The sequence below is a fragment of the Scyliorhinus torazame genome, chromosome 2, assembly GCF_047496885.1.
Source record: "Scyliorhinus torazame isolate Kashiwa2021f chromosome 2, sScyTor2.1, whole genome shotgun sequence".
Classification (NCBI taxonomy): Eukaryota; Metazoa; Chordata; class Chondrichthyes; order Carcharhiniformes; family Scyliorhinidae; genus Scyliorhinus; species Scyliorhinus torazame.
Genome location: NC_092708.1, coordinates 386759538 through 386779173, shown reverse-complemented (window position 1 = coordinate 386779173; position 19636 = coordinate 386759538). Strand labels below are relative to the sequence as shown.

The 19636-nt window shown below is 44.8% G+C and overlaps 1 protein-coding gene across 5 annotated transcripts in view; it reads left to right on the top strand.

Moving 5' to 3' along the window:
- Positions 1 to 19636, top strand: part of foxn3 (forkhead box N3) — a 436636-nt gene that overhangs the window by 219385 nt on the left and 197615 nt on the right. For all 5 annotated transcript variants that reach the window (XM_072493781.1, XM_072493810.1, XM_072493773.1 and 2 more), the window contains one exon: positions 13627 to 13763. In XM_072493781.1, coding sequence (XP_072349882.1) covers positions 13627 to 13763 — 137 coding nt within the window. The remainder of the gene's footprint in view (positions 1 to 13626; positions 13764 to 19636) is intronic.

Genomic DNA, 19636 nt, shown 5'->3' with positions numbered 1-19636 from the left:
TGCCACCCGTGCCGGTTTGGTTTGTTCAATTAATATGCAGATTAAAATCTCCCATGATGATTGCAGTTCCCTACAAACATGCCCTTGATATTTCTCCATTTATGCCCTGACCTCCTGAGAGGTTACATTTTGGGGGTCTTTAGGCCATTCTCACCGTTGTCTTCCTTCCTCGGCTATTTATGATTTCAGCCCAAACCGATTCTACATCACTATCCGCCGTCTTTATAACACGGCTCAGCACTGCTTTGAAACCTCCTTTGATTAACAACGCTACCCCACCTCCTTTCCCCTTTGGCCTGTTTTTTTTTAACCATTGTATATTCTGGAATGTTGAGCACCCAATCCTGGTCACCCTGCAACCATGTTTTGTAATAGCGAATACATCATACTCAGATGTTGCAGTCTGCGCTATTAACTCATCTATCTCGTTGCAAATGCTTCGTGTATTCAGATAAACAACATTTAGCTTTTTTTTTACAGTTGTTTACACCTCTGAATTTTCTCTGTGTTGTGTTTTTTTTTTGTTTTTGTTTCCTAACCCGGCCTGTCACACTATGACAGTCAAATTTCCCCTCACTACACTGTGCCTCTGCTCTCTGATATACCCCTGATTTATTTTTAAACTTTCCATTCTTGAAACCCCGTCCCCTCCCAGTTAGGACTCTTGTAAGAGTCCTTGTTCAATACAATGTTCATATGATCTGTCCTTGCCTGTTGTTTTTTGTTGACACTCAAACAGATCACTAACCTGTCTTCCTACCCTTAACTTTGACTTCCTAATTTTACAAGCCACTGAACCTTCACTCCACTAGTTTAAAATCCTCTCTACATCCCTAGTTATACGGTCCACAAGAACACTGGTCCCAGCATGGTTGAGATGTAGGCCATCACAATAGTACAGCCCCCACTTTTCCTCAGTACTGATGCCGATGTCCTACAAACAGATACCCACTTCTCCCACACCAGTCCTTGAGCCACGTATTCATCTCTCTAATTTTATGTGCCCTTTGCGAATTTGCACTTAGCTCAGGTAATCCAGAGATTATAACCGGGGAGGTTCTGTTCTTCAATTTAGCGCCTAGCTCCTCAAACCACCTACACCGAACCTCCTGCCTCGTTCTACCCATGTCGCTGGTACCTATATGGATCACAACCACTGGATCCTCCCCCTCCCACCTCAACCTTTCTGTCCCTTCTCCCTCGCAGCTGCCATCCCTCCAGCTCTCGTCTCGGACTAATGCTCTTCCTTGCTTCCTTTTTAAACCAGGCATCCCACGTCTCTATTTTTTTTCTCTGTATGTAAAGTAATTTTTATTTCCATATGGACTGTACATTTTATTGAAATCATTGTATCTCTGGATCTCACAGACCTTCTTTCTACTTAAATAGTCAAGCTGGTATGGGAAACCTTTTTCTTATCTCTAGAATCTCACAATTGTACTCGTACGGAAAGATTTCCAAAGCAGTCAGCAGATATGTAAACTTTATTATTGTCACAAGTAGGCTTACATTATCACTGCAATGAAGTTACTGTGAAAAGCCCCTAGTCGCCACACTCCGGCGCCTGTTTGGGTACACAGAGGGAGCATTCAGAATTCCAATTCACCTAACAAGCACGTCTTTGGGGACTTGTGGGAAGAAACCGGAGCACCCGGAGGAAACCCATGCAGACACTGGGAGAACGTGCAGACTCTGCACAGACAGTGATCCAATCTAAGTATCTTCTTAAAAATATGGTATGCAGATGCAGGCATTGGACTGGGGTGGGCACAGTAAGAAGCCTTACAACACCAGGTTAAAGTCCAAAAGGTTTATTTGGAATCACTAGCTTTTGGAGTGCAGATCCTTCCTCAGGTGAGTGGGTCACCTGATGAAGGAGCTGCGCTCCGAAAGCATTTGATTCGAAACAAACCTGTTGGACTTTAACCTGGTGTTGTGAGACATAGAACATACCGTGCAGAAGGAGGCCATTTGGCCCATCGAGTCTGCACCGATCCACTTAAGCCCTCACTTTTTAAAAAAAAGTTTTTTTAGAGTACCCAATTAATTTTTTTCCAATTAAGGGGCAATTTAGCGTGGTCAATCCACCTACCCTGCACATCTTTGGGTTGTGGGGGCGAAACCCACGCAAACACGGGGAGAATGTGCAAACTCTACACGGACAGTGACCCAGAGCCGGGATTGAACCTGAGACCTCAGCGTCGTGAGGCAGCAGGGCTAACCCACTGCGCCACCGTGCTGCCCAAGCCCTCACTTCTTAAAACTGTACCACATGCTCCTTTAGATCCAGGCAAATAACTTGGACTGGAGTTACTGTGGGCATTTCTGAGCTTTCTTAAAAAAAACAGTCTAAACTGTCTTTTGCTGGCAATTTAATAAATGTTTATTTGGTAACTAGGAATTCAGGTACTTGCATTTAATGTATTTTTGTGTGGAATTTTGTAGTTAAATTATTGAAAATACGAGAAGTATTTACCATGCACTTAGTGGCAAATGCAAATTGGTGTATGAAACTTGGGTAGCAGAAGTTAAATATCAGTGACCCATTGACTTTAACCAGCAGACAATGAGTGATCAGTGTTTGAATATTAGATGTATATAGCAGGTATAAGCAGCTCAGTAAGCACTAAAGAATGCATTGTATCAAATAAAAGAGCAAGGACAAACTCTGTTTCCACACACCAGAGAGCAGGTATTGTTATCTCTGTCAGATTATAGTAGCAATACAGCTAATTGGAGGCTCCGCAAAGAGAAACTATGCACTTGTGTGTTGATTTCAGCTAAAAGCAGAGGTGAAATACAATTGAACAACTCACAAAACACCTGAGGAAGGAGCAGCGCTCCAAAAGCTAGTGACATCGAAACAAACCTGTTGGACTTTAACCTGGTGTTGTAAGACTTCTTACTGTGCTCACCCCAGTCCAACGCCAGCATCTCCACATCATCCCAAAAGAAAGACAGACTTGTATTTATGCAGGCATCTTACATGATAGTAGGACTTTGCAAAGTACTTTTATAGTCAATCAAGTACTTTTGTAGTGAAGCTACTGTTGGAACGTATGAACAGTGCCAGTCATTTTGCACAGAGCAAGTTTCCACAAGCAGCAATTTGATAATGATCAGTCTAGTTTAGTGAAGTTGATTGAGGGATCAGTTTTGTCATAACACCTGGGAAAACTCACCTGTTCCCTGACTAATGGCCGTGGGACCTTTTATCCCCATTTGAGAGGAAAGGTGGGGCCTCTGTTTAACATCTCAACTGAAAGATGGCACCTCAGGCAGTGCAGTACTCCCTCACTACTGCACTGGAATGTGTGCGATCAAGCTGTGGGTCACCTTTATTTGTGTCATCTGTTCCATGATCTCAGTCATTAATACAATGTCTAAGTGAGGTCCCAATATAGATGCTTGCGAGACAGCATTACTCACATCCTGTTAGTTAGAGAATCTGCCGATTATCCCTACTGTCTTCTAGAGCTCAACTGAGTTCTTAACCAGGTCAATAATTTGACTTCAGTTCCATGCGCTTCAACTTAGCTGACACGTTCTTCAGAATAACTTTATTTTAAATGCCTTCTGTCAGTCCATATAAATAATAAACATAGACATTCCCTTGCCTACTAAGTCAGTCACCTCTTCAAAAAAATACACTCAAAGGGTCGCCAGGCAAGACTTACCCTTTACACGTTTACACTGGCTCCCTTTAATCAGATGAATATTCTTGAAGAGTTTAGCTAACCTATCCTTAATTATAGACACACGTGATTTCCTGACAATAAATGTGAGACTAACTATAATTTGTTAGTTTATTTTTGTCTCTTTTGCTAAATTTCAGAGTGACGTGCACAATTGTCCAGTTGGATTGAATGGCCTATTTCTCAGCTGTAAATTCTAAATACTGAACAATATTTCATTTCCGTAATGTGTTGACTTGTGGACTGAATGCAAGTTGTGTCTGAAATTTAGTAATAACTAATTTGGAAATATGTTGTGATTAAGACGGCAGCTAAGTGGAATGTATGGAAGTTGCGTTCGGAGTTTGAGAGTTGGGTAGTGAGACGAGCGAGAAGTGCATCTTTCGACTTGGCACTGTTACTAGTTACTGTGGAAACAGATGCAAGTCTCCTTTTAAACCCCCCTGATGATTATTGACTTGGGAGTTGAAGGAGCTTGGGGAGTTGAAGGAGCTTGTACTGTCATATCATGGACGGGAATCATTAAGAAAGAGGCCGTAAACACCACTGATTTCCCCACCCACCTGGACCCCTGTGTTGGAGTGCACTTGGAAATATAAATCGGCTGTTGTAATTTTTGCCTCAGATTGGATTAGATTTTGTTTATTATCACGTTCACTGAGGTACAGTGAAAAGTATTATTCTGCGAGCAGCTCAACAGATCATTAAGTACATGAAAAGAAAAGAAAATACCTGATAGGGCAACACAAGGTACACAATGTAACTACATAACATCGGCATCGGGTGAAGCACACAGAGGTGTAGTGTTAATGACGTCAGTCCATAAGAGGGCCATTTAGGAGTCTGGTAACAGCGGGAACAAAGCTGTTTTTGAGTCTGATCATGCGTGTTCTCAGACTTTTGTATCTCCTGCCCGATGGCAGAAGTTGGAAGAGTGAGTAAGCCGGGTGGGAGGGGTCTTTGATTATGCTGCCCGCTTTCCCCAGGCAGCGAGAGGTGTAGATGGAGTCAACGGATGGGGGGCGGACTTCACCACTCTGAAGTTTCGTGCAGTCTTGGGCTGAGCAATTTCAATACCAGGCTGTGATGCAGCCAGATAGGATGCTTTCTGTGGTGCATCTTAGCCTGTGTATATGCTATGCCTGACATTAGAAATGTTTAAATGATCAAGTCTGTTTTGAGTTGGTTCCTATTTTGAGCTGCAGCATCTAGCTGGTCTCGCGCTATATTTTTGAAATGAAATGAAATGAAAATCGCTTATTGTCACAAGTAGGCTTCAAATGAAGTTACTGTGAAAAACCCCTAGTCGCCACATTCCGGCGCCTGTTCGGGGATGCTGGTACGGGAATTGAACCGTGCTGCTGGCTTGCCTTGGTCTGCTTTCAAAGCCAGCTCTTTAGCCTATTTTGATGTTCTATGTGAATGATTTATACCTTCCATCTGTAGTAATAAGCTTAGAATTATTGCTTTAATTGTGGTTGCAATCTGCTGCTTAATGACATTCATCTCAGCACCCTGGGTGGCTTAGCAAGTCATTGTACCAATAAACTCAGTTATGCAAAAGGAAGAATTTAATACTTGCAAATGGTATTTGTTTTGTAATTTCCACTTTCACTACGACAGATTACATTCTGATCAACCTTGCACTCCATTGTTATCATTAGCTTGATTTATCATACTGATGCTAAGATACTGCAGGAATTGTACTTAAACTAGCATATGTTAAGATTGTGTACTTTATTGTTTTAAATTGTTCCCGACTGTAACCACCACTGATGTGTTGCATGAGTTTAATGCACCCCAAAACGTCTCTAGTCACTACCCAAGCAAGAAGGAAGCTATATTTTATCCTATTGTGCTATTTTCCAAAGTTCAAATGCACACAGTTTAAAGAGCGCACACAGCTTTTCTGAAATCCTATTTCAGATGGGATTCATTATTGAAATTGTTTATGTTGGGAGACCTTGTGAGCTAATAATAGTGAGATAATACGTGCCCTATTGTTGGATGGCACGGTGGTGCAGTGGTTAGCACTGCTGCCTCACAGCGCCGAGGACCCAGGTTCGAATCCCGCCCCGGGTCACTGTCCGTGTGGAGTTTGCACATTCTCCCCATGTCTGCTTGCGTCTTGCCGCCACAACCCAAAGATGTGTAGATTGGGTGGATTGGCCAGACTAAAATTGCTCCTTAATTGAGGAACAAAATAATTGGATACTCTAAATGTGCAAAAAGAAAGAAAGTGCAAGATTCTAGGATCATCCGTAAGCCTAATCCTACGTTTTATATGAAAGCGCGAATGATTTTTAAATTTATTTGCCCTTGCCCACTTTGCCTTGTGTTTGATTATTGGGGTTTTTGATCTTTTTTCCTTTTCAGGCAAGATTTGAAAATTGCTTTTGTGTTTTAAAGCAAAGTGAATTCATGCGGACTTTTGTTTTATGAAAAAAGCTTTCGGCAGCAGACATTGAAGATGTGCCCTGAAGCTAGAGGGACCAGCGAGTGAAACGTCACAACTCTCCGCCTATTTCAAATGCAAACACCCGAGTCAGACGATGACTCCAGTGCCCATTGAGCCAGGAAGGCCCCGAATCATGTTAGGAGATGCTCAAGCTACGGTTCCTTGAGGCTCCCACCACTTTCCGAACGGCAAATTGTGATTTTATTGACAGGCCTATCAGTGAGTTCCCGAATAAAGAAGCAGCCAGAGGAGGAAGCCCTTTGCTGGATGACTCTTCAGAAAAGTTCTTTCTCTCGTGCAGCTGCCCCCTAGAAGCATTTTTAAGTGAGAAAATTTGACCTTGTTCATAGCTAGAATTTTCAGAACTGCTAAAAATAGATCAACAGCATGGTTGCTTTACTGCCGACCACATGAATTGACCATGTTAGTAATGTAAACAAACAGCAAAAGCAATGCGAGGTTGGAAATCTGAATCCACAACACAATACAGCAGATCAGGAATCACCTTTGGGGAGCGCAGAGACGTTTATATCGCAGGTGTGGACCCTGACAAAAGGTTCACATTTATGTTGCTGATACAGTTGTTTTAATATTCGATGTAAAGGTTTTACTGGAAGCCTGTGCAGTTGCAGCAATAATGGAATTTAAAGCATTGCATCTTCTAAAAATTCATACGGTGCAGTACAAAATGTACATTTAATCCCCGTTTTAGGTTGTGCTGTGGCCAGTCAGTGGTGCCCATGTTTGCATTTATCTCCATTTTGGAGCAGCCTCATTCGTGCCCTGACCCTTCCACTCATTGCCACCCTCTCGTTCCTGACCTGTGTTGCTCCATGACCTCCCTCCATCTCGTTGCTGAACCTCCAGTGCCCCGCTTACCTCTTGCAAGTCAAAGCTGCTTTTCCTGCCTCTTGCTGCTCATTTCCAGCACACTCATGCTTAGCGAGGGTTCAGGAAGTAGGAAGTAAGTGTAAGAGGTACAGAGAGGTTTGGCAAGAAGCGTGGGCTGCAGGGAGACCACAAGCTAGAAGGTCATCGGCAAGAGGGAGGGTCAGGGCGCACTGGACACTGTGGACCACAGGGCATGCAAGAGAAAGTGTCCGCAGTGACGGGGAGGGTCAGGGCGCAGGATGTAGCGAGCAGGAGCGGTGAAGCGGAAGGGAAGTAGAGAGTCAGCATATTTATTTTATATTTTTAAATTTATTTTACTTTACAGTTATTCAATTTACCAGTGTAGGAATATAGCAGCATAAAGTATTTTAACTCGGAGGGTATAAATAATGTTTCTTCTGATGAGAATGTTCCGGCAAAACCAAATTACAACTTTTACATTGGCTTAAGGAGGATGCTCTTTCCAAGGGCCGGTGCAGACTCGATGGGCCAAATGACCTCCTTCTGCACTGTAAATTCTATGATTAATGGGAAAATACGATTCACCTCAGGCGGTTTCTGTTGAAGTTGCACTTTTCAGGGATGCAAATGAGGATTTATTATGATGCTGAGTAAACGTGGAGTGCACAGTTCTATTATATATCTTGAAAAGTGTGAAATAAAGGAAGAGAGTAAGACTTGAATTGATACAGTGCCTTTCAAGGTCTCTGGATGTCCTAATCTGCTTTAAAGCCACAAAGCACATTTTTTATAAATTTAGAGTACCCAATTCATTTTTTCTAATTAAGGGGCAATTTAGCGTGGCCAATCCACCTCGCTTGCACACATCTTTGGGTTGTGGGGGCCAAACCCACGCAGACACGGGGAGAATGTGCAAACTCCACACGGACAGTGACCCAGAGCCAGGATTGAACCTGGGACCTCGGCGCCGTGAAGCCGCAGTGCTAACCCACTGCGCCACGGTGCTGCCCTACAAAGCACCTGTTTTGAGGCACTGGGTGGAGAAGCTGACCTCCACTCCAACTGAACCCGCCTGCAAGTGATCAATGAGGTGAACACTAAGACATCCAGCCCCGCACCCGTCTGTAAGGTCTGACGCTCCCCATCTGGCCACAAGGGAACTGGGCTCCAAATCCATCTGTAAAATCTCCGATATGGTGCTGAAGAAGGAGACCCAAAATTTCACCAGCTCAGGACACATAAAGAACATATGCACATGGTTTGCCGGGCCCCTCCCACAGCGCTCACACTTATCTTCCAATCCCTCAAACCACTGACTCAACCCCGCCCTCGTTAAGTGTACCTTCAACTCTATCAACCCCAGTCCCCTGCATGACAAAGTGGCGTTCACACTACGCAAGGCCTCACACCACACCCCCTCTTCCTATGCCACCCCCGAATTGCTCCTCCCACTTTGCTTTAGTCCCCACCAGGGAAGCAGTATCTTGCGCCATGATCCTCCCGTAAATTCCCGAGGGACTCGCCTCTTTCAGCCCCGCAAGCGTCTAAAAACCTTTTCCAGCAGCGAGAATGGCGGCGCGACGGGAAAACTTTCCTCACGAAATCCCTCACCTGCAGATATGTAAAGTTTTCTGCCTGTGAATTCCCGAACTTCTCTGACAGCTCCTCCAGGCTTGCGAACCCCAACCCCCCCCCCCCCCTCACAAAACAAGCCCCCTATACCGTCCACCCCCTTATCCACCCAACCCCAAAACCTGGCATCCAGTTTTGCCGGCTCAAACATATAATTATTACAAATCAGTGCCTGCTTCGACATCCTACCTAATTTAAAATGCTGCTGAAATTTTCAACGTTGCGACCACCACCAAATTACCTAATACTCCCCTGGACAGAACAACAGCGAGGCTGCTGCCAATGGCCGCAGCACCGTCCCCTTACATGAGCCCAAGCCCTCAAGCAATTTATTTTTTTTAAAAAGGGATAAATCTGGCAACCCAGCCCAAAGGTTGGGGTTAGACTCTGAATTGCAGAAGAACAGATTTGAATCCACAGCCTTGTCTGTAGTTTGAACTTGGCTGCCTGGGAATTTAGCACAGGGCTAAAGCGCTGGCTTTTAAAGCAGACCAAGGCAGGCCAGCAGCACGGTTCAATCCCCGTACCAGCCTCCCTGAACAGGCGCCGGAATGTGGCGACGAGGGGCTTTTCACAGCAACTTCATTTGAAGTCTACTTGTGACAATAAGCGATTTTCATTTCATTTCATGCATCTGCATTGTCAGACTGTTAACGAGTGTTGCCCCAGAGGATAGAAAGAACATTTGTGCCCTGTAAAAAATGTCCCTCACTTGTCTGAGTGAGGATAGAAAGTAGTTCTCACTCTGTGCCAACTGCACAGATTTGTTTTTGTGTCCGCTTGCATCTGGGGTTTAGTACAGATCCAGCTGCAAGTTAACTTTACAGCTGCAGTATTAATCGGCTATTGAGTTTCGATTCACAGTTCTCCATCGGGCGTAACGACAAGAGCAGAACAAATGAGTACAAGTGGCGGAATTCTTTTTATACTACTGAGAAATTAAGGGAATAAGGAGCACGCTTGCTGACACCAATGGTACTTAATCAGTCTACGGAGCCATTGTGGAACTCCTTTTGGTCTGTGAATATAAGGGAGGCACATGTTTAATGACCACAGTATCTGGCACCTGATGGTTATAGAATCGCAATGTTTCGGGAGAGGCATTTTCACAGTGCTTAGACCCAGGGTAATGCTCAGGGGGCCCAGGTTCGAATCCCACCACAGCAGATGGTGGAATTTAAAAAGGTAATAAAATATTTGGAATTAAAATTCGAACAAAATCCATTGTTGTAAAAACCCATCTGGTTCACTAATGTCCTTGAGAGAAAGAAACCTGCTGTATTCACCCAGTCTGACCAACATATGACTTGAAACCACAGCAATGTGGTTTATTTTTAAATGCTCTGTGAAATGGTTGAGCAAGCCATTCAGTTTCATAGAATTTACAGTGCGGAAGGAGGCCATTCGGCCCATCGAGTCTGCACTGGCTCTTGGAAAAAGCACCCTACCTAAGGTCCACACCTCCACCCTATCCCCATAACCCCACCCAACACTAAGGGCAATTTTGGACACTAAGGGCAATTTATCATGGCCAATCCACCTAACCTGCACTTCTTTGGACTGTGGGAGGAAACCGGAGCACCCGGAGGAAACCCATGCAGTCACGGAGAGGATGTGCAGACTCCGCACAGACAGTGACCCAAGCCGGAATTGAACCTGGGACCCTGGAGCTGTGAAGCAATTGTGCTATCCACAGTGCTACCGTGCTGCCCCTGTATTTGTATTCAACTGCTGCAAATGGAACAAAGGAATGAAACCGGACAAACCACCTGGCATTGACCTAGGCACCGGAAACGACCACGGCAAAACCAGCCCTGTCCATCCTGCAAAGTCTTCCTTACTAACACTTGAGGGCTTGTGCCAAACTTGGGACAGCTGTCTCACAGACTAGTGATGAGTCAGTACTCCTCCATGTTGAACACCACTTGGAGGAAGCACTGAAGATGGAAAGGATGGAGAATGTACTTTGGCTGAGGGACTTCAGTGTCCATCACCAAGAGTGGCTCGGTAGTGCGACCACAGACCTAGCTGGCAAGGTCCGAAAGGACATCGCTGCTAGACTGGATCTGCGGAAGGAGCGAACAAGAGAGAAAAACATATTTGACCTTGTCCTCACCAAACTGCCTGCCGCAGAGGCAACTGTCCATAACCGTATTGGTAGGAGTGACCACCTTGTGGAGTCAAGTACCCTCCATCGTGTTGTGTGGCGTACCACTGTGCTAAATGAGATAGACTTTGAACAGGTCGAGCAGCTCAAAACTGTACACCCATGAGGTGCTGTGGGCCATTAGCAGCAGCAGAATTGTACTTGACTAAATCTGTAATCCCATGGGCAGGCATATCTCCCACTCTACTGTTACCACCAAGCCAGGGGATTGAATGTTTGTGGAAGAGATGGCATTCAAGAGGGCCACTTTGTTCCAGATAGTGTCAAGCTTCTTAGTGTATGATGAATGCAGAAATTCTTTGTTGCAATGTTAAAGAACCTAGGTTCAGGTACCCAAACTATGTGCCTGCTAAAGCTGTAATTAAAGTCATAAAAGGTGAGGTAATGACTGATTCCAACCACTTATTTGGTTCCAGTTAAAGGGCCATCTCTGCCACAAACATTCAATCCCTCCACTACTGATGAACAGTGGCAACTGTATACACCATGTACAAGATGCACAGCAGGAACTCACCAAGGTTCCTTCGGCAGCACCTTCCAAACCCACGACCACTACCATCTAGAAGGACAAGAGCAGCAGATACCCGGGAACCCCACCACCTGGAGGTTCCCCTCCAAGTCACTCACTATCCCGACTCAGAAATATATCGTCGTTCCTTCAGGGTCGCTGGGGAAAAATTCTAGAACTCACTCCCTAACAGCACAATGGGTGTAGCTACACCTCCCGGTCTGCAGTGGTTCAAGAAGGCGGCTCACCACCACCTTATCAAGAGCAACTTGGATTGGGCAATAAATGCTGGTCGAGTCGGCGACGCCAACATTCCATAAATGATTTTTTAAAAAAACAGGTCGACAACATTGTTCTGCTGGTTATTTTTTTTTTAATTTAGAGTACCCAATTCCTTTTTTCCAATTAAGGGGCAATTTAGTGTGGCCAATCCACCTACCCTGCACATCTTTGGGTTGTGAGGGTGAAACCCACGCAAACACGGGGAGAATGTGCAAACTCCACACGGACAGTGACCCAGAGCCGGGATCGAACCTGGGACCTCGGCGCCATGAGACTGCAGTGTTAACCCATTGCGCCACCGTGCTGCCCATTCTGCTGGTTATGGTCACCGTTAGTTGAGATATCTATGTTAGACACCTAAGCACAGAGAATACTATTTACAGGGGTTTAGTGACATTATAAACAACATAACCCTTTATTGAGCCCAACAATTTTCACCCCTCTGACTCTGGACTGCTCCCTCTTATTTTGACATGATTGGAAGCTGATCATTTAGTCACTCTGGCTTCATGTATCTTCTCTCCTGGTTATGAGACCTCATTGCTGTCTGATTGCTGGGCAGCACGGTAGCACAGTTAGTTAGCACTGTGGCTTCACAGCGCCAGGGTCCCGGGTTCGATTCCCGGCTTGGGTCACTGTCTGTGCGGAGTCTGCACATTCTCCCCGTGTCTGCGTGGGTTTCCTCCGGGGTGCTCCGGTTTCCTTCAAAGACATGCAGGTTAGGTGGATTGGCCATGCTAAATTGCCCTTAGTGTCCAAAAAGGTTAGGAGAGGTTATTGGGTTACGGGGATAGGGTGGGCGAGGGCTTAAGTGGGTCGCTGCAGACTCGATGAGCCGAATGGCCTCCTTCTGCACTGTATCTATGTTCTGATTGCTGGCAGTACCATCAGCTGAAAGAGCTCACCAGTCCTCGCACTCACTTGTAGCCTCTGCACTTGTCAGGAACTCCCACTTAGGGCAGCACGGTGGGGCAGTGGTTAGCACTGCTGCCTCACAGCACCGAGGACCCAGGTGTTCGTGTGGAGTTGGCACATTACCCCCGTGCCTGCATGTGTGTCGCCCCCACAACCCAAAGATGTGCATGGTAGGTGAATTGGCCACGTTAAACTGCCCCTTAATTGGAAAAAAATAATTGGGTACTCTGAATTTATTATTTTTTTAAAAGGAACATGCACTTGGCTAGGTGGGTTTCTGCATTTACGTAGTGCCTGCTATTGCTCTGTTACTACTGTTGATGTATTATGGTCAAGTAATCAAGGGTTTAGAAAAGAAAAACAATCTCTGTTGTGAAATGTAATTATTGCAAAAGATTGCCAGACTGGTTAAACAGAATGTGATTTTTATTACCGTTTACTGTTTTTTGTTGCTGAACACCAAGTCCTTTTACTTGATACTGACTAAAATGCTGCTTTTTCAAAGAAAGTTTGAAGTTTAGATGTAGGGAAAACAAATGCTGAAGTTAGTCAGCTGTGATAGTGAAAATGGCTATTTGGAAAGTGTAGCAATATATTGTACAGTAACAAAGTTCACCCGCTTTTGTTGGCAGCCAGTTGGGCAATTTGAAATAAAGCGAAAGCAGCTGTTTAGATGTTCCCAGTGATGGTTGTTTTCACAGTGGAAATAATTATGCCATCTTTGTGTTATATATAACGCTGTGTTTGGGAGAGCAGAGGAATTCTGTGTCACTGTTGCCCACTGGCGTTAGATTTGCAATGAAAAATCCGGCTGCTTTAAAAGAATAAAACAAATGGTGTCAACACGCTGCTCTAGATATACAAGTGAGAGTTTCAGCCTGCGTAAAGTGCAGTTGCATCAATTTGATTTCCCCAACCTGCCTACTGTGCAAATCTGGAAATATTTAATATTATGCACTCCCTATTTTACAAAATATATTTATCTTTGTGATATGGCACTTGCCCACACTGAACCTAAACCTGTCTTTGGGGTGGAGGAGCGGGGAGAAACGTTTCTCTAATGTATGACATTTTGAAACTTCTGCTTTTTGACTCTATGTTTTCTTTCTTTCTGCAGAGTATTGGGAAGGGCTCCTTGTGGTGTATAGACCCAGAATACAGGCAAAACCTTATTCAGGCTTTGAAAAAGACGCCCTACCATCCTTACTCTCATGTTTTTAACACGCCTCCCACTTCCCCACGGGGATATCAAAGGTAAGTGTGTGTGTGCTGTTGCATTTACCCTGGTGCTCATTATCTCAGCTAATGACAGAATGAATTGGACATGTATTGTTTGAGGATTGGAACGGGAGGGGTGGAGGCTGGGAATGTTTGTTTATGTGCATGCCACTTGTAAGTAAGAAATCAGAGGTTAAATGCAGTGATATCATGTTTCCCCTGTGAGGGGAGAGGTGCATTGTCTTGTTACAGGGTTCAAGCACATTCCAGCACATGCCTGGACCATCAATTGTCAAAAGGGAGATTGGGAAGAACAGCTGGGCTGAGAAGGCAAGTGCCGCACATCTGCCTTGCTAGGTGATTAGGGTGATGGTAGCCATGGAAGCCGGAATGTTGCCATAGCAATTGCATAGCTGAGACAGGTGCAGTTGCATCACGAGGTCTATTTTGTTGCCTGGCAAATGGACAGGCTGTTCGCATGTGGAATTACGCTGTTGCCGTGACAACGCGTTCTCCATCGTGACTCCAGTTGGCTTCCAGCCGTTTTTTTGTGTGAGAGCATGTGTGCGTTTTGTACCTGCCTCCCCCCCCCCCCCCCCCCCAACCTCCCTTTCCCGACTTCATAAATATCCACAGAAGCGTACTTCATCCGAGATGACAACTTGAGGTCAGCTAGCTCGGGGAGATTAAAACAAAATGGGACTCGGTGAAGCGGCAGAGTAATCTAGGGGAGAGGGGGAAAAAAAGAGCTTGTAAAAGCAGAGCGCCTGTGATGTAATGTAATGTATCGTCAAACCCTCACCATCAAATACAAAAGGTCCTTGTGGCATATTGCGTTTGACAGTGCGAACTTTTTGTTATGTTTCTCTAAAGCAGTGGAGGTGTTGACCTCCCCTTCTGAAACATTTTCCTGCACAAGTCGGCCACTGTGGGTTCCACAAATAATCTTTGGAACATTGGGAGTTTCAATGTAATGGAATTTGTCTTTTACAAGTCATTTCCTTTCCGTAACTATTGAGCCAAATTTTGGGGGAGGGGGCTCACAAAGGATTCTAGAAGTCATGACCTGTTGGACATCAGTTAGCAACAAATTGGTCTATTTGTAGACGAGCCCACATTTGAATACCCCACCTTGCAAATAACAAAGTGTGAGCGGCGAACCTGTGCCTCTGCAGCCTGCCTCGGGTTGTCACACTTTCTATGGCAGCTTGCAAACCCTGTTTAACTCCTCTAGCCTTTGTTCATTTCCCGTCTGGTTCTGGTCACAAAACTGTGCAGGTCAGTTTAAGGCAACCGACGTTTATATCTGTAATGGCTTGTTTGCAGCGCTGTCGACTTGAACAAGTAAACATCGTTAGATGCTCAAGGATTTTTTTTTTCCAAGACAGTTTCAGAAGGACTAATTCTTTGACGTTGATATCAGCCCTTACATTTGAACATTGCACTGCTGTAAAGTTCCAATGTGCTTGTTGAGTACAGTGTATCTGGAGGCAACTTCCACCATTTCCATCTCTGCCTACATGCTGCTGGTTTAACAAAAGATTGCTATGGATCAAAAGTCAAGTTTGTGTATCCAATTTGTTGGTTATTTTGTCTTTCTGTTGTCGTCTGATTTAATTAGATGAACCAGAAGCATTCTGTTATTTTGAGTAATTGGGTCAGCTCTATTGTATTCCAAAATAACTATTGTATGGTTACACTGTATAATATAATCTTTATTAGTGTCACAAGTAGGCTTACATTGACACTGCAATGAAGTTACTGTGAAAACGTCCGAAGCGCCACATTCCGGCGCCTGTTCGGGTACACAGAGGGAGAATTCAGAATGACCAATTCACCTAACAGCACGTCTTTCAGGGCTTGTGGGAGAAAACCGGAGCACCTGGAGGAAACCCACTCAGACACGGGAAAAATGTCCAGGCTACGCACAGACAGTGAACCAAGCCGGCAATTGAACCTGGTTCCCTTGCGCTGTGAAGCAACTGTGCTACCCATATATTCACCACCTTGCTCATTATTTGCTTATTTAAACTGGCTTGATTGAGCAGTAGTTACTTCTCAGCGCTGGGGAATAGTTAGGATCATAGAAACACAGCCCAGAAGGCGACCATTCGTCCCATCGTGGTTCTGCTGACTCTTTCAAAGAACATTTGTGATTAGTCGCACATTCCTTTTTGTAAGTTTTTTTTAATCCTCAAATACCAGTCTACCACCCTTTTAAAACTGTTTATGGAATAAGCTTCTACCTCCTTTTTGGCTGGTGTCCCAAATCCCGACTGCACGATTTGGGAAAAGTCTCCTCTTTTTCGTGCCGGAGTCTTTCGGAATGGTTTTAAAGCTCCAAAACCATATAGTTACTCAGATAAAATTGTTGCTCATACGCTAAACATGTCAGTGACTGAATCTCAGCTGCTGTACATCAATTGAAATTAAACACCCCTCCATGACCATTTTAACTTGATTCTCAATTATTATAAAATACAAAATCCAGTGCGAAACTGGATTGGTGCTTGGTCTCCGTCATACTATTATATTTCGAGGGAGTTGGAACCGGAGATTTGATGTTGTCCTACGTAAAATTGTTACAACGCAGGTGGCCATTTGGCCCAGCTCTCTGCAAGGGCCATTTAGGTAGCCCCACGCCCCTACCTTTTTGCTGTAACTCCATAATTTGTTTTCTCGCCAGTTACTTAGCTGGTTGCTTTTGAAAGTGGCAATTGAATCAGCCTCCACCACACTCGGGCAGTGCATTCCGGATCTAACAACTCACTGGATTAAAAACGAAGTTCCCTGCTGGGTTGATTGTTTTGCAAATCTGCATAAATCTGTGTCCTCTGGTTCTCAATCCTTTTTCTTTTCTCTCTCTCTATCCTAATGGTGTGTACCTGCACCACATGGACTGCAGCGGTTCAAGAGGTGGATCACCACCACCACCTTCTCGAGGACAAATAGGGATGGGCAATAAATGCTGGCCTTGTAATGGCACCTACATCTGGTGAACAAAGAACTGAAAATAAATCTACTCTGTCTGCACCCTCATGATTTAAAATCTCGTCTGAACCTTTTTTTTCTCAATCTATCCACATAACTCAAGTTCCCCTTTCCTGGAACGATTCACATGAATTTTTCTCCACCCTCTCTAATGCCTTCACATCCTTCCTAAAGTACAGTACCAAGATTGGGCACAATACTGCATTTGAGGCCAAAACAGAGCTTGATACAGGCTTGTCATACCTTCCTTGCTTTTGTTCTCGATACCGGAACATTGTTAGGGCCCACAGCCTTTGCAGTATCCAGTGTCTTGAGCCTTTGCTATCACATGGAGTGAATGAAATCGGCTGAAGACTGCCATCTGTGATGCTGGGGACCTCGGGATGAGATTGAGATGGATGATCCACTTCGTACTTCGCATCAAGCTTCTCTTTTACACTGATGTATTGGACTCTTCCCATCATTGAGGATGGGGAGCCTCCTCCTCCAATGTGTTGTTTCATTGTCTACCACCATTCATGCCTGGATGTGGCAGGATTACAGAGCTCAGATCTGATCTATTGGTTATAAGAACGCTTGGCTATGTCTATCACCTTAGGGTAGCACAGTGGCGCCGTGGTTAATACTGTTCCCTCATGGCGCCGAGGACCTGGGTTCGACCCTGGCCCAGAGTCTGTGTGGAGTTTGCACATTCTCCCCGTGGGCTTCACCCCACAATGCAAAACTATGTGCAGGTTAGCTGGATTGGCCACACTAAATTGCCCCTTAATTAGAAAAAAAAAGTTGGGTACTTTAAATTTATTTAAAAAAAACAAAAGCTCTGTCTATCACTTGCTGCTTATGTTCTTTGGCATGCAGTTTGTCCTGTGTTGTAGCTTTAGGTTGACACCTCATTTTTCGGTATATCTGGTGCTACCCTTGGCATGCTCTCCTGCACTCTTCTTTGAACCAGTGTTGATCCCCCAGCTTTGTGTAATGTAGAATGGGGGATATGCCGGGCCATGAGGTTACAGATTGAGGTTGAATACAATTCTGCTGCTGCTGAAGGCCCACAGCGCCTCATGGATGCCCAATCTTGAGTTGTTAGATATGTTCTGAATCTATCAATTTAGCACGGTCGTAATCTACACGGCGGAGGTTGTCCTCATTGTGAAGGCAAGACTTCATCTCCACAAGATCTCTGCAGTGGTCACTCCTACCGACCCTGTCATGGACTGATGCACCTGCGGCAGGTAGATTGGTGAGGTTGAGGTCTAGTATGTTTTTCCCTCGTATTGGTTCCGTCACCACCTGTCATAGACCAGTCTAGCAGCTATGTCCTTTTGGACTCGGCCAGCTTGGTCAGTAGTGGTGCGACCGAACCACTCTTTGAACTCCTGCACCCAGAGTACGTTCTAGGCCCTTGCCACCCTCAGTGCTTCCTCCAAGTGGTGTTCAACATGGAGGAGTGCTGTTTCACCAGCTGATGGTGGACAGTACATGGTAATCAGCAGGAGGTTTCCTTGCCCATGTTTGACCTGGTGCAGTGAGACTTCACGGGTCCAGAGTAGGTTGTTGAGGACTCACAGGGCAGCTCCCTCCCAACTTTGTACCGCTGTCCTGCCACCCCTGGTGGGCCTGCCAGTGGTACAGGACAAACCAGGGACGGTGATGGAAAGCACTGGAATGTAGTCATTTTCACGGAATTCTATCGTACAGAAATTCTCAGACTGTTGCATGACTATTCTGCAGGAAAGTTCTCCCAATTGTGGCACAAGCCCCCAGATGATAGTGAGGGGGACTTAGCAGGGTCAATGCAGCCACGTTTGCCATCATCGATTCTGGTGCCTTGGTTGATACCAGGTGGTTCATACACTTTAATTACATTTGTTGACTTTGTAATGGTGTGATACAGCTGAGTGACTTGCTAGGCTATTTCAGAGTGCATTTAAGTGGCAGTCATATTTCTGTGAGCCTGGGGGTCACATTTAGGCCATCCCAGATAAGGACAGCAGATTTCATTCCCTAAAGTGCTTTAGTGAACCAAATTGGATTTTATGACGATGGACAATGGTTTCATGGTTGCTATTAGTTCCCGATTTTTATTAATTGACTTAAAATTCCACCAGCTGCTATGGTCCCATGTGTCCATAAGACCATAAGCCATAGGAGCAGAATTAGGCCACTCGGCCCATCGAGTCTGCTCCGGCAGAGTCCAGAGTATTCACCCAGGTCTTGCGATTACAGGTCCAGTGACATTACCACTACAACACTGCCTTCCCCAATTGTTTTAAATTTGGTTTATCATGCCCATATGAAGCACCTTGGAATATTTTATTGCGCTCTTCTTTCTTTTTAAAATGTTTTTTCTAATTAAGGGGCAATTTAGCGTGGTGTCATCTAAGTGTCTCTTTGAGAAAGGTTTAGTCAGGTGAGAGGTTTTTTTTAAAGTTTCAGTTTGACTGCTTTGGACTGCAGAAGGAGAAAGAAATGTTTTCCCTGTTTCTCTGTTTTCATTTTAAAAGCTGTTCCAGTAAAAAGCACATTGGTTGTGGCTAACTGCCTTGGTAACTTCAAAGATGTAGTTGCTCTCCGGAAGTAGTTTAAATCTGCTGGTTGGAACTGGATCAGAATCTCAGGGAAAGGACCAGCCCCATTCGAGTGAGAATACAGTGTGCTCGGCCACGCCCTTGAAAAGGGGTTTTGGTTTAATTGGATTTTGTTATTGAATTGGAACAGCTAAGGGGGAATTCATTAAGTGTTATCTGATGTGTTATCTGTGTTGGATTAACACGGACTGCAACTCGATGCAGTATCACTTGAAAACTGGCTTCCAACGCTGTGTATGCTTCAACACTGTTTTAATTGAACTTGCCGAGTATTGTACATAGTTCGCTGTGAGTCGGCACTCTATCAATCTAAGCTTGCTAACCTTGGTT